The following is an 18,802-nucleotide window of genomic DNA, read 5'->3' on the forward strand; positions in this document are numbered from 1 at the left end:
ACAAACGTACAGTGAATGAGCACCGTTTATCACGCAGATGCCGTCTTTTCAACCAACATGGGCAAACATAACACAGCACAACATAACAACATACTTTAAACCTGCAGTAAAGCGATACAATTATGACATCAGACTTAAAGACCAGCTTTTAGAATTCAGTGATAAGATCTCTTTCATTTAACAATGAGATAAGAAGTAAGCAAGTTGGCTCAAGTGAATGTTTTTGTTGATTTATGGAGCAAATTTAAAAGCGACGTCAACTCTTTGCTATTTACATCATCAGCTTTGGAAAAATCCTATTTGGCCACTGAGAAAACGTCCTGGCTGGGTCTTAAAAATCAAAACCTTTCAACACTCGGGGGACAAGTACAACCAGCATCAGTGCGAGGACGAACTCAAATAAGCAGACCACGTGACACTGATCACGTGACACTGATCACCACCTGGATTTAACCTCCACAGCTGCCAAAACAGGAATTACACCTTGATACTGTCTTTTTTTTTTCTTCAGAAAGGACTTTTGTTACAGGCATCTTGATACGAGGCTTCTGGAAGCAGCGAGCGAGGCGGCCTTGGTGATGTAACAGTCTCACACAGCGGCTACATTCCACTTTCACCAGGATCTGAAGGCATTAAAAAAAATAAAAACTAACCAGCTCCTTAGAGACGATTAGGAATAAACTGAGGCTGGTTCAGTTAAAGGTTCCTCGCACTGACTCGAATAAATAAACCCCCCAAAAAGCATCGGCCTTACAGACATTCAAGGCTAATTATGAATTGAATATTGCCGTGTTCTGTATTTTTCCTGCAGGCTGCTGTGATGGCAGCTGGCGCTCTGAGTGGCTGCAGCTGAAGCGTCATTAACCAGCGTCACAAACCATCTCTCTGTGTGTGTGACTCTCAGTGGAAAATAGTCCCATCGGGGCCAGATGTCTCTCCTGAGGTCTCCGGGGGCCCGGAGCAGGACGTCAGCCAGCCGGGTTAGAGTTTAACTAAACTCGCCGCACGCACACACGCACACACACACACACACACACACACAGGCACACACACGCACACGCACTGTTTGTATCTCCAAAGCACAGCACATGTCAAGGACCACCCGGTGGGTTTCCATCCTTATGAGGTGGTTTGTCCATAACGTTCACGTTGTGCTTCCACCCTCCAAACAAGATTTTCAGAAGTTCATCAGAAGTTAAGTCACGGTGACATTTGCAAACGCAAAAATTACATTCCACAATGTGGGATCTGCTGGAGAAGTTTCATGGTGATTTCAAAGGGGCTATTTTTATTACCCTATAACATACATGGAGATGTTTATTTTCTCTTGTTGTTGACAGTATTTTGGGATTTATATAATTATATAAAGAGATATCCATAACTTCCTATGTCAACAAAATGAAACAAAGTGATTGAACCAGGCTTCATCCAAAGTTCACTATTATTTTTTTGAGATTTATGCAGATTTGCACATATTTGATAACAGAGTGCCGTGTTTTCACAATATCTATTAGTTATGCGGTAAAAAAAATTAGAGAAAAAAATCATTGATCGTGCTTCACTACTTTAATTATTATTTCACCTCCCCTTTTTAATAATTTCTGTGAAAGCAAACATGTTAAATAAAGTGATATTCTTCATGGCTCATCACCACCAATCAAGATTTAACTTTAAAAAGAAAATTCTTGGTTTAAAAATGATGAGTGGATGTTTAAAAATAGAGATTTTCCTCCTGGGAGCAGGGACAAGGGTCAATCCAGCAGCGGAAGGGTTTGCATGCGTGTGCGTGTGTGCGTGTGTGCGTGCGTGCGTGTGTGTGTGTGTGTGTATGTGTGTGAGGGGAGGGGATATGCGAGAACTGCTGATAATGCTGTGAGTCTTTCTGTCTTTCTGTCATTTGTTGTCGCACAGCCGAGACCGGTTGGACTCAATGGATGTTTGAACAACAGATTTTTTTTTCTCCTTCCTTTAAACTTTGGAACCTGGAATCTCCGCGGAAAACGTTTGACAGACAACAGGACCCCTCCGCGTCGCGGTGATCGCACCCGCGTGCCCCCCCCCCCCCCCCCCTCCCCCCCTCCTCGGCCGATGAAGCGCTGCCACGCGTCGACGCCGTTGGAGTTCCCTCGATATATATTTCGGCTTTTGTGCCAACGACGGCGGCAAAAGGCAATGTCCCCTCTGTGGATTTCCCATTAAAAATGTATTCTTTTGTCGTCAACATGTCGTATCTGATTGGGGCACCGAGCGCCGAGCCCGCTGTGGGCGTGACCGCCGACGAGCCGGTGGCGCCGAGCGTGAGGCCGCGGGTGATGGGCGTGATCCTGAGCATCGCCTCCTGCCTCATCATCTCCACCAACCTGCTGGTGGCGGCCGCCCTGTTCAAGCTGCTCCGGAAGAAGAGAAGCCAGAGCTGGTGCTTCGTCCTCAACCTGGCGCTGGCCGACGCCATGGTGGGAGTGGCCATCACCGGCCTGGCCACCGAGGACTTCGACAGCAACAATGGCGCTCAGAGCCAGTGGGGCCTCGGCGCCGGCGATCCGCCCACCGACGCCACGCCGCCCGCTCAGGGCAAGACCCGCTGCTTGCTGCGGATGGCCTTCGTGATGTCGCCCTGCACGGCGTCCATCATGTCCATGTTCCTGATCTCGCTCGACCGCTATGCCGCCATCAAGATGCCGCTGCGGTACTCCCAGCTGTCTGGAAAGGGGTCGGCGGTCGGGTCGCTGCTGGCTCTGTGGGTCAGCTCCCTCACGATGGGTTTCCTGCCAGGTGAGACCGCGAAATTATGCGTGAATGAGGGCTAAAAAAACACAAACGAAAAAAGGTCAGGAAGTTGTTGGTTGCCGAGAGGTCATGGTCAATTTATTTGTTACGTACAAACTTAAGACACTTCCTTAGTTATTTTAACGCAAACCACAACAATAAAGTATTTCACGATCTTTCCTGAAGATAGCCAAGTATTTCACGATCTTTTCCTGAAGATAGCCAAGTATTTCACGATCTTTTCCTGAAGATAGCCAAGTATTTCACGATCTTTTTCTGAAGATAGCCAAGTATTTCACGATCTTTTTCTGAAGATAGCCAAGTATTTCACGATCTTTTCCTGAAGATAACCAAGTATTTCACGATCTTTTCCTGAAGATAGCCAAGTATTTCACAATCTTTTCCTGAAGAAAGCCAAGTATTTCACGATCTTTTCCTGAAGAAAGCCAAGTATTTCACAATCTTTTCCTGAAGATAGCCAAGTATTTCACGATCTTTTTCTGAAGATAGCCAAGTATTTCACAATCTTTTCCTGAAGAAAGCCAAGTATTTCACGATCTTTTCCTGAAGAAAGCCAAGTATTTCACAATCTTTTCCTGAAGAAAGCCAAGTATTTCACTTTCATTTTCTCAAACCTAACTGAATATTCATTTTGCTTAAACCTAACAAATTACTTCAAAAAAGTTCTTAAAGCTATTTCACAATCTTTTCCAAAACCTAACTAAGTAGTTTTGTTGCTAAATATTTTATTATCTTTGCTTAAACGTAACAAGTAAAGAATTTCACGTAAAACTAACTAAATAGTTTGGTTGTCTAAATCGAACAAAATATTTTGTGTTTTTCTGAAACTCAACTTTGTGTTTCTCAACCTTTTCCCCCTCTACACCTCGTTGTTTTAGTTGTGTAAAGGAACATTTTCTGTTTTCATAGGAAAACCAACAAAAATGGAAAAAATACAAATGAAGATGCGTAAAATGAATAAATAGTGTGTTTCAGAGAGGAAGCTGGTGTTAAGATAAGGTAATATTTGTTAGTCCTGCGGTGGGGAAATTCTCACCATTTACAGCAGCGTAGTGTTGAGAGCAAACAAGAAGCACAGTAAAAAGCAAACAAATATTATAAAAAAGCAAATAGGCAATTAAGAACAGTAATAAAAACAGTGAAAAATCCACAGCGTAACAAGACATGAAATAGCAGCGCTATCGGGCCACCACAATGAGTGTGGAACACGTCGTCCATGGGCGTGAAGCTTCTCCGGCACGTTGATGGACCTCAACGAGGGTTTGCGCGAGAGTCTTGGAGAGTCGCGTCTCCGTTAACCCGTCTTTCCTCTGCTCCTCAGCCATGGTCCGGCAGCTGCAGACGGACAACTACGCCGGCTTCTGCGCCTTCTTCTCCGTCATCCAGCAGGTGGGCATGATCGTGCTGTTCAGCACCTGCTTCTTCCCCGTGCTCTCCGTGTTCCTCTACATCTACCTGGACATCCTGAAGATCGCCTGCGGCCACCAGAAGCAGATCTGCCAAGTCAGGCAAGCCGGTTCCAGGACGGACAACCACCAACACTGCGAGCATCACCACCACCATCTGAGGAGCCATTACTGGAGCCACGTCAAGGCCCTGAGGACGGTGGGGTTGCTGGTGGGCTGCTTCCTGGTCCTGTGGTGCCCCTTCTTCGTGGTGTGCATTGTGCACCTGTTGTGCGAGAGCTGCAAACTCACCGGCCTGCTGGAGAACCACCTGTGGCTGTTGGGGCTGTCCAACTCCCTCATCAACCCCTTGGTGTACGCCTTCTGGCAGAGGGAGGTGCGGCTGCAGCTGGCGGCCATGTTCTCCTGCCCTCAAGCCGGGCACCCGGCCGCCGGGCCGCCGGGCGCCGCGGGGAGCTCCGACCGGCGGCCGCCCGCGGAGGCTCGAGCCGTCGCTCCCGGCGCAGAGACCCTCAACCCGTCGCTGCTAATGCCGATCATCGGCAGCAACAGGGCGCACGCTTTGCCGTCCTCTGCCGCCAGCAGCGGCTTGTGAAAGAAACCCCCGAGAATCAGGTCCAACAGAAAGACGGGGATACCCTCAATGGAACATCTAAATTACAGGTCTGGACTTTCCGTGTGGAATTTGCAACGGTGCGCTGTGTGTGATTCACACGGTCAAGGTGTCGTCCGACCTGATTACAGTGATTCCTCAAGGCCCAAATCAGACCACCAACCACACAACCAAGTAAACTCTAGTTTCAGTACGATCTATTTCCAGGACTACAGGCGTAATCAAGCCCGATACTTCTTGTTGTGAAGAGTGGAGCCAATGCTTTGTGCCTTAATACCTTCATTCTCAGTCCTTGAGGGGCCAAACCCTTTGGTCATAGAAGTCTACGAGAGAACTACTTCTCTCTTGATTTATTTCCTCAGTAAACATTGTAAACATGCGTTTATGGTCTCAATCTCTAGTTTCAAGTCTATTTCAATACAGCTTGATGTTCATTGAGTAAATTATGGACCATTTAGAGTCAAACAGGCCATAAAGGAGGGGATGCTGCTTTATGCTCTATTTGACTCTAAATGGACCAAAGTAAACATCGTGCTGTATTGAAGAATTGAAACAAGATTTTGAAAGCATCAAGTCGTCACATTTTAAGAAATGTGTTTCTCGGTCTGATGACCTGCAGATGATTTGCACTGGGCTTGCTGAGAGAGACACCAGCAAAAAAAGTGGGCTGTGATGCTAAAAAAAAAAAGACTAAAGTCTCAAATAAAATGTCCCCTGAATCATTACCTCTTGTGTGGTGTGAGATCTGTATACTTTTTTTGGTAAAGAATATCAGAGGAAATTTAACTTGGATTTAATCGTTAGGCCTAACGGTGCATTCAGGGTACGATGTTCAAAGCGCTGATTTTTGTACTTTAAAAAGTAAAATCTCCTCCAGAGGCTCCACTACAGAACGTCATTTTGACCTCACAGAAACATCCACCAGAGAGAAGGAAACTACAGCATTTTTCTCAATGAATTGTTGTATTTTGCCTTTATACGTTTATTATATCCTGTGTGTAGTAAATTGCTGCGGCAAAGGTCACGAGACAGGCTGGAACCCGCCACATGATGCACAGACTGTATGCCTTGGCATGGTTTCACCATGCTTTATTACCTGCATGTGATTTAGGAGCTTTAAACTGATGGTCCTCAGATAACAGAGGAGACTACCTCAGAGCTGGATAAATATTTGCTCATGGAAACTTCCCCTGACGCTTGAATCTTGCTAAATATCCGCCTGTTTCAACAAAGCGGGTACACATGTTGACTTTAGACCGGCTGCATGAAGGAAGGGTGTGTCTATATTTATATGCACCACTTAAAGGAATAATACTCTCATGTCATCTCTGCTTTAGTCGAGGTTCCACAGATAGATGGAAGGGTCGCTACAAAATGAATTACTACATTTTATTAAGAGACACAAAATGACAAAAAAAATACAATAAGACACAAATGATACAAATAAATGAAAAGCAAGCACAGGGACACAACATATTAAGAAGAGACAAAAAAAAGCAATAAATGACCAAAAAGAAAGGAGTAAATAGAAATAGAAATTATTTACCAACGATGAACAAATGAAGGAGAATACAGAAATATTCTGTCTGAATAACTATTGGGTCATGATGAGATTTTAAGATGAAGTCGACAGAAATGCTCCCTGAAACAGGCTGGATTATTTTAAAAAGTCCAACTCATCAGCTTTAAACAAAAAACAGTTGTGTGTGGAGGTCCAGAGGCTTGGAGCCTCCACGAGGAACCTTCCTGATCCCCGTGGATTCAATGTCTCTGAGCACCAGACTCAGACCTTTAGAAAACCATCTCATCATTTCAGTGCAGCAGATCAGTCCTGGATCCGCGTCTCTCCCGTTGCCCCCCCCCCCCCCCCCTCCAGCGGGTCCAGCCGTCCGCCCTGGATCTCCGGCAGGAGGAGGAGGAGAAAAAAAAGGCCACTCTTCTGCTGGAGGTCGGATCCGTATTAAACTATTTTTTAGAAAGCGTCAAAGTGGCTTCAAGTCACAGGGGGGGGGGGGGGGGGGGGCTTCTTGCCCCACGGCGGGCCGAAGAACGGGTGCCACAGCGCCTCCTCCAGCGTGATCCGCCTGCCGGCGTTGTACTCCAACATGAAGCCCAGCAGGTCGAACAGCTGCCTCTCGTCCTCGCTCGTCCCCCGCATGTACCTCTGTGAGAGAAGCCAAATTCACCCTCAGCTCGGGGGGCCCCTCGGGGGGCCCTCGGCGGCGGCGTGTTTTACCTTCAGCGGCCTGCAGTGTCTCCCGACGCCATCGCCGCCGGAGGTCAGCTGGTCCCGGGCCGGACGCCCGCCGTGCACGTGGCGCTGCTCTCTACACACACAGGAGGAGAGGAGGGAAGCGCTTAGTCGGCCCCTCATGCTTCCTGCTTCCTGGTCACGTGGATTTGGGGGGGGGGGGGGGGGGGCGTTACCTGGGGGTCTGTTTCAGCAGGTGGAGGGGAATCGGCCCCAGGATCCTCTCCATCATCGCCAGATGTTCTTCACTGTCGTGGGTCTGGAAGCAAACAGACGGGACAGAAGAGCTCACCACCGCTCCGGTCTGCGTGCACGTGTGCGTGTTTGTGTGTGTGTGTGTGTTTGTGTGTGTGTGTGTGTACCTGGAAGAGTGCGTGTCCCAGGTAAAACTCCATGAGAACGCAGCCCAAACTCCAGACGTCACACGACTGGTTCCAGCCCAGATCTGCACAGAGACACACAGTCAAAACCTTCATTTAGTGTGTGTGTGTGTGTGTCTGTGTGTGTGTGTCTGTGTGTGCGTGCGTGCATGTGTACCCAGTATGACCTCTGGAGCTCGGTAGTGCCGCGTTGACACCAGGGATTCGTGGCGCTCGTGGTCGAACGTGGCGGTGCCAAAATCCACCACCTTCACATCCAGGCTCCTCAGCTTCTTCTCCTCACACTCCTAACACACACACACACACACACACACACAAACATCCCTCACTACTTGGTGAAGGTCAAAACAAGGCCGTGACTCGTTTCTATTCAAAGTGTATACCGTCTCGTGGTTGTACTCCTGGTCGTAGTCGGAGCAGATGAACAGGATGTTCTCCGGCTTCAGGTCTGTGTGGGTCAGTTTGTTACGATGCAGGACTGTGGGACACGCACACACACACACACACACACACACACAGTAGTTGTGTGTTTGTTCTTAAAGATGAGGAAACAAGTCATTAATAAAAAGCTCAGGGGGTCAGGGGTCACAGGGCGAACTCACAGCAGACGGCTCGGAAGATCTGCGAGGCCATGTGTCGGATCTGCTCCACGCCGAACGGGAGGAAGTCGTTCAGTCGCAGGAATTCGAAGGTGCTGAGGCCGAGCAGCTGGAACACGATGCAGATGTGACCCTCGTGGTCGAACCAGTCCAGCATCCTCACGCAGGCACTGGAAGTGTGGGGGGGGGGGGGAGAGTTAAAATGAAGAGTTCAAAATGGCTGAAAGAAGGTGTCACAAACTCACAATCTGTTGTCGTCGTCCAGGCTGTTGATCTCCTCCAGCACGGCGATCTCGGACCGCGCCGCGTCGCGGAAACACCCGATGTTCCGCAAGATCTTCACGGCGACGCGTTGGACTCTGAAGGACACACGGTCAACACCGACGGGTTTAACTGCCTCCGGTTTCTGGATTTCTTAAATAAACCGGTACTTTTTTTTCCCCACGGCAGACGGAGGCCAGAAGGTCTGATGATGTCATCGCGAGCTTACTTGTCTCTGTCGAGGCATTCCACCACTTTTCCAAAGGCTCCCGCTCCCAGAGTGGACACCACCTCATCTGCAGAGGGACAGAGGGACATGCAAGCTGTTGATCCGGTTGTTCAGGAGGTCATAGAAACAGCTGCACATTCAGAATGGTTCTTTGTTCTGAATGTAGCACTGAAAATATAATGAATATTCTATATTATGAATAATCACAATCATTTTAAAAAACAGAAATGACCCAAAAGACCACGACTGGTGTCGAGTACATCTTTCTTTCATCAGGAGTCCGACGTGGTAGACCAGGTGGCCCTCTGCTCCGTCTTCTCCCCGGTGACCCTCCCCCCCCCCGTCGCCATCCTCGTCGCCGCCAGCGGCCGCCGCTCCGGCGGCGCCGTCGCCAAGCAACGCAGGTCGAAGCTGGAGCACAGGGGAAGACGGCGAAATGCCTAATCATATATAAAAAAAACGCAAAATGTAGGAACATATTTTGAAGTTGTATCATTTAATGATTTTCTGTAACATTAAAAACAAGAATCTCACCGAGTCGCACAGTTTGAAGGGCAGCAAAGTCAGCCGTGAACGTGAGGTTACCTCTCCAAGAGCCACGTCCGTCCTTCTGGCCCATAGCTCTGCTGCACACCCTGCACAGGTCCGGTGGTAAGTGGACACAGATGAAGAAGAAGAAGAAGATGAAGAAGAAGATGATGAAGAGGAAGAAAAAACACAAGCAGACAGGATGATATTTTGACCAAATATTTTTAAAATTTTCTTTTCGTGGCTTTTTTCCATCCAACTTATTTTGCCTGAATAACTTTTTTTCAGAATGAATTAAGACTTTTGGTCAAAGACATTTATGACCTATTTAAACTTTTTCCCATCACATTTTTAGAGAACATATTTTTTTTCAAAAGAAATTTTGTCAGAATTTCGCTCAAATATTTTTTCTATTTCATTTTTGCCAAACATTTCGAACTTAAAATATATACTTTTTCCACAACATTTTCTGCTCTCACATATTTAAACGTTCTTTTCAAAAACAAAAATAATTTTCCTCAAACATAATCATTTACAGCCTAAATGCCTCTGGGATTCATCCTTTGGGAACCAACCACATCATATCACAGACGTCCATCCACTAATCATCAATCTCCTATTTTATAGATCAAGTTGGACTTTCATCGCTAATAACACTAGTTTACAGGACAAAAAAAACCAAAAGGCATGAGGCATAAGTATCTAAAAATAGTAAACAGGAGCATTAAAACTTACAGTTGCACCTGAATAAAGAGCAATGGTTCCTGAGAATAAAGGTCCAAAACTCTTCTTTCTTCTACCGCACAAAGCTGGAATCGTTTAATTTGCTCCTCTCCTGCGCCTGGGGCTCCGACCCTGCGACCCTCCGCAGCTCCTGTTCTCCAGCTCCAGGACAAAGAGGTTTTCCAAAGCTACGCACAGTGCTTCGACCCTCTAAGCTTCAACCCGTCCTCGTGTGGAAAAGGGCTTCGTCACGAGTGCCGAGCCAGCGGGTCAGCTTCCAGAGGGGCCAACAAGGAGACCCGAAGCTGTTCCCTGAAACTAAATATGTTTATAGGATGCATGGATCAAGTTCGGAAATGTTTTGTTACTCTGCATTTTTTAATATGTTCCACTAGAACAGACTTTTTTTTATTTGTGAGCTTTTGACTCAAACGGGAGGGAAAGCCGCATATTCGAGGGGGTGATTATTTTTCAGGGGTTCTGCGCTCTGGTTGCGGGGCAGCGTGTGTCGGGTCGGCTCAAAATAAACTGTCCGTGAAGGACAACCAGGGTCACGGCTCACCCGGTGTCTTCGTGGTGGAGAGGGACAAACGCGGCGTCTCCGGTGTCCACCAGGGGGCGACTCCTCCGCTCCCATAGACGTCTATGAGGAAATGACTCTACTTCTCTCTTGATTTATTCCCTCAGCAAACACTGTGAGCGCTACGGAGTCCACGGCCCCGGTCTCTCCAGTTTCAAGTCTTCTTCAATGCGGCATGATGTTCATTCGGTGAATGATGGTCCGTTTCAAATCCAGTCGCTGAATCATGTTCGCAGCGGGTGATTGACACGTTGACAACGTGTCCACAAGCTCGCGGCTTGCTTCCACCGTGCCCTCGTGCAATCAGAACCTCTCTCTTCCAAAAATAGCAGTACCATGCCATTATCCATCTTTTCGTCACCTCCTCCACTCCTGGCTGCCATGTCGCTTTGACCTTTGCATCAAATGTTAAAGAGAGCTAATAGACTCCCATTTTATTTATTTTTTTAAGTTTCTGCTCTAACGTGCATTGAAATATTGACATTCTGTGGTGGACTGGCTTGGACAAGGCCAGGGGCGCAGCTTTTAATAGCCGTCACGGGGAGGGAGTGGTACCTTCCAGGGAGGGGAATGGATCCCCGGGCTCAGCTGTCCTCCATCGACTGTAAATCAGCGCTTGGGGACGACTCTCTCGCGCTGACACTCACTCGCGATGCTCCAACACTCTCTACTGCAAACTGTCAAGGGAGCGGAACGTCTGTCCCTCTGCAGGGAGGTGAGGGGTGGGGGGGGGGGGGGGGGGGGGGGCAGGATATGATCTCCATTCCACACGCCGCCACCAAGGCTCAGCGTGCACGGAGAGCAGGTTGGAACACTTAGTCACTGCGACATCCACCATCCTGGAGTTCAGCGTTCGGACCGTCGCCCTCTCGGGGTCCTTTGTCTTCGACTTGCCTTTAAATAGGTTTACAGTTTACAGTGTTTTTTCTTCTCTTGTCACCGATGTCTTGTTCAGACTAACTGGGATGTGATCTGATTCATTCCGGAAGGCGGCGGTCAGGGGGAAATTCGGCCCCTGGCGGTTTTAGTTTAACAGTTTAAAGTCGCTATTTAATAACCAACGTCCGTGGAATAACGGCTTTTGGGATAATACGTCATTATTTGGCGAATGCTTGATGAGCTACGACATGAAACACGTGGTTGGTTGTTATTATTTTGAGATATTGAGTAAAATAGTGTTGACCCAGAGGCATTGCTCACCTGTCTTTGTCTCCGTTACGGAAGCTGTGATGTCCTCTGCTGCCGGGCTCTCTGCGGTGTCCTGCTGGTCCGTCGGAGGACCCCCCCCACACACACACACACACACACTGCCCCCCCACGGCTCAATAAAACAGGACGTCCCACAGAAAACCAAGACGTGAACATTCCTGCGCACTTCCAGGCCGTAAAATCCTCGGCCAGCTGCCGTGAAAAGGGACACGTTGGAGCCGCTCGGGCCCCCCGACCCCCCGACCCCCCCCGACCCGGGGCTCCTCTTTCATCCCGTATTGTAGGGTAGACTCTATAGGACGTATAGGATGGATGACGGTCTCCTCCTTCTGGGTGATTCAGGGCTATTATTTCTTTTTGTTCTTATTAGACGGGACCAGAGGAATTTCCTCTGGTTTGGTTTCACAGTGACGCGATTACCGCGGACGTGGCTTTAATGAAGTACATAAAGTTATGTCAAATTCATTTAATCAATTTAAATAGCTTCTACGACAACTGGAAAGTTGTTTTTTTCGGAGTTCTTGACCCTGCTGTGGCTGCCGCGGTTGTTGCGCGTGGCCACCGGGGGGGGCGCCGCTGTCAGACCTTCTTTCTTAAAGGAGACGCCGTCGGCCTCCGCGGGGGTCTGAACCGCTCCCGCTCAGCGGCCATTTTCCACGCGTGTGATAAATCGCAGGCGAGAGGAGAACACGTGACACATTTCATTTGGGAGAGAGAGCGCGCGACACACACACACACACACACACACACACACGCGCACGCACACACACACGCGCACTGGCAGCACTCTGTAATGAAGAGTCGTATCGACACACAGATGTGAAAGCTCTCAGCTGCGATTGGGATCCGGTCCATCAGGGGCAGACATGCGGCGCAGGGTTGATATTTATGGGGCTGGGAGTCTGTCACACTCAAAGTGACACGTGTTTTTAAAAAAAATTTTTTTATTTAAACTAACAAAGGCTCAGAAGCACAAGTTCAATGTCGTCACCGCGAAGCCGCTCACCTCGTCCCAACAGCTCGTGTGATCGCGACGTGCCTCGACATTCCATTTAGACGACATTTCATTGCTGGAAATGTGCAGCACTGATACAGGACAATGCGTCATTTGCACCATTCAAAGAAACAACTTCACACAGCTTCAAAAACCAATTGCCTTAATGGAGAGAATCACCCGGGAGGTTCCACGCTGATCTATTGTGTTCTATTGATAATAATCCAGCTGAATGGATAGAGGTCTTCACCCCTCAGGTGGTTCAGAGGTTGTGACCCTCATGCATGTGCATGAAACACCTCCGACTTGACAACGTCAGGGATTCTGGTTTGGTGAGTCCGGATGGCAGGCACAGTTCTATCAGTAACAATGTTTACCCTAATATTTGATTGCTTGTATTGATCACTTCAGTAACACACTGTGCACTGTACTTTAGGCCGATGAGGTTTATCGAGCCGGACGGAGAGAGGATGAGACAGAGAGAGAGAGAGGTTCCTCATACTTTAATTGAGTTCAAAAGTTGAGCCTTTTATGTCCACTTGAATCATGGCGACAGTGTGTGTGTGTGTGTGTGTGTGTGTGTGTGTGTGTTGCAGCGGTCCATACTTCAGCAGCAGCAGAATTTGAGCCAGATCATCTCTCTCTCTCTCTCTCTCTCTCTCTCTGTCTCTCTCTCCCTCACCATCAGCTGTGATTACTTTGGTAAAACAGCGCTGCGTCGCAGAGAACCAATTTTCCTAATGCACAGCCTTCAGAAACACACACACACACACACACAGCATGGTTATTGATGAGGTAAATGGGGAGGGGGGCAACAAGGGGGCACACACACTGCTGGGAAATAGAGAGAGAGAGGGAGAGAGGGGGGTGAGGATAGTGGGAGTGAGACAGAAGGACGAGCTGGAGGGGGGGGACAAAGAGAGAGGGACAGCGGTGGGAGACGGGGACGGAGGGTCGGAGGAGAGGAAGAAGAGGGCCCGGGAGATGACGATAGGGGAGGACATTTCAGATGGAGCTAATGGAGAAGAGGACAGAGAGGGAAGGTGGATTTATGGGTAGGATGAGGACGAATAACGCGGATCTACATGCTTTGGCGTGATGTTCTCCAAAGACAGGGAGCAGAAGTCAGACATCTCACTCTCGGGGCTTTAGCGGAAAACACAGAGGCAGTTTCATGAGGTCTGTGCCGGGCCGGCGAAGCATCAGAAGGCGGATGGGTGAGGACGAACGCAACGCAAAATGATCTGAAGTCTGATGTTTGAGGGCAGAAGAACCCTCCATCATCCGAGCCTGAGGACATACGCGACCACCCACCTGTCCAAGGAGAGGAGGGCAAAGCTATGTTTTTTAAAGAATACTTCAAGAAGAGTTTGGAATAGTTACCAACGTCCTGGGACTTTTCTCTCCACGTGGACACCAGGAACATCTGTTCACAGACGGAACTCTCAAACCTGAGACCCTCCTAAAGAACAAGGGGGCGATCCTCTATCCAAAGATCTTCCTTTAAAGGCTTGCTGTCCCTTTAAGGGTTCACATCTCTCTCCACGCTCTTAAAAACTTAAATCTTAAAAAAATGTCGTACCCCGTGTGCTGTTTCTTTAAGGCTAACGGGCAGTTAGCATGAACCAGGAACATCTCAGCAAACACCTGCACAAAGCTGTTACTCTTCCACCCGAAAGCTCTAAATAATGTCGAAACAAACATTCGGAATCTCTTTTTAAGCCTGAACCTCCCTTTGAGCTTTAAATATTCACTCCTCCCTTCTTTAAAAAAAAAAGGTTTACAGCCTCTAAAACATTTGTGGATTATTCTACTACGAACTCGTATCAAGGCACAATATTCCCCAAGGTCAAGGTTGTTTTAAAACAAGATTTGGCAAGAAGTGAAAACATCGATGAAGGACGTCTGCTAAAGAATCCGCGAAAAGAAAGGATAATTACAATCCGTCCCGAGAGGTGGAACCTGTATTTAATGACAAAAATACACCAAAGACAATCTTTTTTTTAAAGCTTTTTCTTCCGAGCAGCGACTCTCTTCTCCCACCAGGATGTTAGAAACCAACACAAAGTGCTTCTAGTCGTCATGATGCTGAAAGAAAGAAAGTCCTGAGTGGAGCATTTTCTACCACTGGTGAACTTTACTGAAAGACCTACAGCATGGGACTCAGCTGCTTCAAGTCCTGGAAACATGACAGCACAGGCCACAAAGGTGACACACACACACACACACACACATACACGCAGACACACACGTGTCATTGGTTAATCCCTCTAGATTGCACGCTGCGTGAGTCGTCCTTCAGTTCCAACTCTGAAATGCTGACTCAGGGTCTTCTTCTTGCATACATGTGTTTGTGTGTGTGTGTGTGTGTGTGTGTGCGCGTGTGTGCTTGATGTGACTTTGAGGAGGACACACATTATGGGACATGCGATGGGGAGGAGGGGTCGTGCAGCGATCTATTTCTGAGAGGTTCTGCTGTTTTGCTTCCGCGTCACGTCGTCTTTCAGACTAATGGAACGACTCATTTGACACTTTGCATATTTGCTTTCGGATTTCTCCGATTCGAGCCACTGCGCGAAACCGTTGTATTTGCACCGATCAAATGTGTTGAAACAACTTCAATGATAACGAATGCGTTTGATTGACCGCAAACATTGTTGAGACGTGACTTGTGCGTCGGTGCAGGAAACAGAGACGTGTTGGCCAGCCCGGGGTCCTACTTCTTCCTCTCTAACAGCGCCGGTCAGGGCGACGAGTGGCTGAAGAGCCTCAACAAGGGAGTCTGGATCCCTTTTACAGGTGCACACACACACACACACACACACACACACACACACACACACACAAACAACCCTAAAGCCCACTCCATTATCTCTAATGGTCTGACTCTCCATGGACCATCATTCACTAAAATGAACATCATGCTGTATTGAAGAAGACTGGAAACTAGAGACTGAGACCATAAACTCACAATGTTTACTGAGGAAGTAAATCAAGAGAGAAGAAGTCATTTTCTTATAGACCTCTAACGGGACCAGAGGAGTCGCCTCCTGGTGGACGTGATAGAGAATGCAGCTTTAAGACACAAAGGCCCGATAAGGACCCAAATCCATAAAAAACAACACTGAGCACACATGGTTTCAACTGGGGTAGATTTTTTCTTCATAAGCATGGGATTTATTTTACTTATTTTATTTGACCAAGAAGCACATGGCGTCAACATTCAAGTCTGTTGCCTTGATGCGGTCACCTTGCTTCCGATTGGCTGGCTGGCTCCAGAGAGGAATCCCACTCAACCCTTGCTCCCTTGCAGGAGTCTTTGGGCAGCGCCTGGAGGAGACGGTGCTCTATGAGCGGCGGTACGGGGTGCGTTTGGTTCCCCTGGTGGTGGAGCAGTGTGTGGACTTCATCCGGGCGTGCGGCCTGCACGAGGTGGGCTTGTTTCGCCAGCCGGGACAGGCCAGTCTGATCAAAGAGCTGCAGGAGGCCTTCGATGCGGGAGAGAGGCCGTCCTTCGACAGGTACAGTGCGTCGTCTTTTTTTGTTGTCACAGGTGGGGTGGGGGGCACACGAGTCATCTGATGTGTTTTTCCTGCAGTCGCACAGACGTGCACACAGTGGCGTCACTGCTAAAGCTGTACCTCCGACAGCTGCCGGAGCCCCTGGTTCCTTACAGACGCTACCAGGACTTCCTGCTGTGTGGTCAGAAGCTGTTGATTGAACGCACTCTGGTAAGTTGGTTCATTGTTTAAAGTTACCGGCAGCAGGTCAGCTTTGTGTAGTGTGCAGTGCGTTCGGAATCACTCATCCTGACTCACGTCGGCTTTCTCCTCTCAGGTCTTGGCAGAGTTGAGAAATCTTCTGCATGAGTTGCCAGTTGCAAACTTCAACCTACTCCACTTTATCTGCCAGTAAGAAGACAAACCATTGACACATCTGTTTTTTCAACTTTAAATGCAATTGAATATTTGTATTTGAAACTTTTTTTTTATTTTTTTTTCTTAAATAGTTTGCAGCAGAATTTATTACAACTAAATGGTGTCAACTATTAATTAGCTTTTGTGTGTGTGAAGGTTTCTAAACGAGGTCCAGAGTTACTCCAGCAGTAACAAGATGAGCGGACAGAACTTGGCCACCGTGTTTGGACCGAACATCCTCCGAGCCAAAGCTGAGGACCCTCAAAGCATCATGGGAGGTAGACGGCAACACGAGACTGACTTTGTCGCAATTTACCGCATTAACCACCTCACAACCTGCCGGTAATTCGTACCGCTCTCTGTGCTCTCCACAGGTGCGGCCCTGGTCCAGGTGCTGATGTTGGAGCTGATCAGAGAGCACGAGTCTCTGTTTGCCAAAGTGGGCCCGACCTCCCGCGCCCTTCCCCCGCCAGGCTCCCGTCGTTCCCCCGGCGCCCTGCGGCAGCCGCACCTCCAGCCGCCGCCCTGCCTCCGCCAGCTGTCGATGCCTCTCATCGCGGATCGCTCCGGACAGGACCCCAGGTACGACCGAACCGCCGCCATCACTCCAACGCTCACGCCGGTCTCATTCGCACCCATTTATGCAACGTCGGCTACGGCGCAGATGCCACCTTGTCCTGCAGGACCAATCGGGCCCAAGGAAAAGCACACGATGGACAACCCGTTCTACCAAAGAGCCCAACAATTGGGCTTTAGGTTAAAATAAGCACCTCTGTTACTTTGCTCCAAGGCTGTGAAGCCTACCGCGACGGGTACTTTGATGGGGCTGTATACTTCCTGTTTGTAACCCGGTAGATGTGAGAACAGACATTGATTTTATTGACGAACTATAACAACAAGAGCTTGATTGCCTGATTGCTTGTGCAACCCCTGCTGCATCTGCCCATAAGACATTCAAAGAGATCGGCCCCCCAAGTGGATGATCAGGAAAGTCTAACTTTACTTTCCTTGCGGTCTTCAGCGGCGTCTCCTCGGCCGCTGCCAAATCTGACTTGTCCTTCGGCCAGAAGAGATTTCTCGGCCATCGCTACACCTCCTCCCACCCAGAGAACTGCTTCTACCCCGTGCCGTCCTCCAGTCAGCCCCTCCAGCACCATTCTGACCGACACCACATCGATTATCGCCAGCGCCACGCCGGGCCAGGGGCCTCCTGCGCAGATGTTGACCCTGGAGAGGCGGGCCCTGGTTTCTGGAGGCCTGGCGGCGCAGAGGAAGAAGGCGCAGCGCCAGGACCGGCCAGCAGGCGGAGCAGCGAGGCCCGGGAGGACAGCAACCTTTCTGCCTACGACAACCTGGACGGAGAGTCCCCGGGTCGCAGGACGCAGGGCGCCGGGCGCTTTGAAAGCGACGATCCGGGAGGCCACGTCGGACCTGGCGGGGAAGATGCTGCGCTGGCGGGGGCGGGGCCTTCAGGGGACTCCTCGTCTTCGTGGTCTTCCTGCGAGGTTCTACCGTTGGACGAGGGCGGTGAGGCCATGGCCTTGGTTTGTCCCGACGCATCGCCAAAGACACCCACGACCCCGGGGCGGGTGGCGGGGGAGGAAAGCGGCGACGACGGCGATCCCGAAGGCTGCAGCGACAACGATGAGGACAACTACGGCGGGGACGGCGGCGTCTACCACCTTAACTCCCCGGCTTCCTGTTCCGTACCCAGTGGCAGCCCTCTCAGTACGGGCAGCTCGGAGGTGTTCCTCCCCTCTGGTCCGCCAGTCCTGCGGGGGCCTGAGCCCACGTCAAAGCCCGGGGACGCTCATTCAACCCTGGCCGAGCTGCAGCATCAGATGGCCCAGCAGAAGGCCGAGTACCAGACCAGGATACAGAGGTGAGACACCAGCACGAGGGCCTTTAAACTTTCACAAATGCTATCGTGTACCATTTGTACCTGTGTGTGTGTGTGTGTGTTCAGGTTGGAGCGCTGCAACGACGTCCTGGAGCGGCAGGTGGCGGTCCTGCGGGTCAGCCTGGAGCGGCAGAAGCGCAGCCGCAGCGTCGCCCAGATCAAGGTCCGCAACATGGAGCGGGCCAAGGCGGACGCCGACCTCCGGAACAAAACGCTGCAGAGGGAGATGCAGCTGTTCTTCCAGATGTACGGGGAGGCCAAGAGAAGGGCAGGGGACGAGGGAGGAAGAGGAGGCCGAGGGAGTCTCTGAAGATGGACGGGAGGATTCTTTGGAGCGTGCAGAGGAGGATGTGACAGAAAGGGGGAGGGGGGGGGGGGGGGATTAACTGTGTGAAAGGAGATGATGATCGGGAACTCGATCAGTC

General features: G+C 49.6%; 3 protein-coding genes and 1 long non-coding RNA gene across 4 annotated transcripts; 2 read left to right on the forward strand and 2 right to left on the reverse strand.

Moving 5' to 3' along the window:
• Nucleotides 1-2,066: 2,066 nt before the first annotated feature.
• LOC119215264 (glucose-dependent insulinotropic receptor) lies at nt 2,067-5,531 on the forward strand. Its single transcript, XM_037467278.2, has 2 exons — nt 2,067-2,772; nt 4,109-5,531. The coding sequence occupies exons 1-2, from the start codon at nt 2,202-2,204 to the stop codon at nt 4,786-4,788; spliced, it is 1,251 nt and encodes a 416-aa protein (XP_037323175.2). The 5' UTR covers nt 2,067-2,201; the 3' UTR covers nt 4,789-5,531.
• A 229-nt stretch (nt 5,532-5,760) lies between these two features.
• On the reverse strand, nt 5,761-8,835 carry LOC119215808 (dual specificity protein kinase CLK4-like). Its single transcript, XM_062557987.1, has 9 exons — nt 8,527-8,835; nt 8,282-8,395; nt 8,040-8,206; nt 7,821-7,915; nt 7,595-7,724; nt 7,420-7,502; nt 7,234-7,316; nt 7,043-7,133; nt 5,761-6,970 (listed from the first exon to the last, which is right to left on the reverse strand). Exons 1-9 carry the CDS (start codon nt 8,613-8,615, stop codon nt 6,800-6,802), a joined length of 1,023 nt encoding a protein of 340 aa, XP_062413971.1. The 5' UTR covers nt 8,616-8,835; the 3' UTR covers nt 5,761-6,799.
• A 45-nt stretch (nt 8,836-8,880) lies between these two features.
• LOC134105992 (uncharacterized) lies at nt 8,881-11,099 on the reverse strand. The gene is made up of 3 exons (XR_009942499.1): nt 9,790-11,099; nt 9,061-9,161; nt 8,881-8,966 (listed from the first exon to the last, which is right to left on the reverse strand). It is a non-coding gene; the product is annotated as an uncharacterized LOC134105992 (long non-coding RNA).
• A 2,998-nt stretch (nt 11,100-14,097) lies between these two features.
• On the forward strand, nt 14,098-18,752 carry LOC119215542 (rho GTPase-activating protein 22-like). The gene is made up of 9 exons (XM_037467777.2): nt 14,098-14,768; nt 15,246-15,359; nt 15,874-16,081; nt 16,159-16,291; nt 16,398-16,471; nt 16,634-16,755; nt 16,852-17,059; nt 17,499-18,359; nt 18,444-18,752. Exons 1-9 carry the CDS (start codon nt 14,717-14,719, stop codon nt 18,685-18,687), a joined length of 2,016 nt encoding a protein of 671 aa, XP_037323674.2. The 5' UTR covers nt 14,098-14,716; the 3' UTR covers nt 18,688-18,752.
• Nucleotides 18,753-18,802: the final 50 nt, after the last annotated feature.

The sequence above is a fragment of the Pungitius pungitius genome, chromosome 16 (genome assembly GCF_949316345.1).
Source record: "Pungitius pungitius chromosome 16, fPunPun2.1, whole genome shotgun sequence".
Taxonomy (NCBI): domain Eukaryota; kingdom Metazoa; phylum Chordata; class Actinopteri; order Perciformes; family Gasterosteidae; genus Pungitius; species Pungitius pungitius.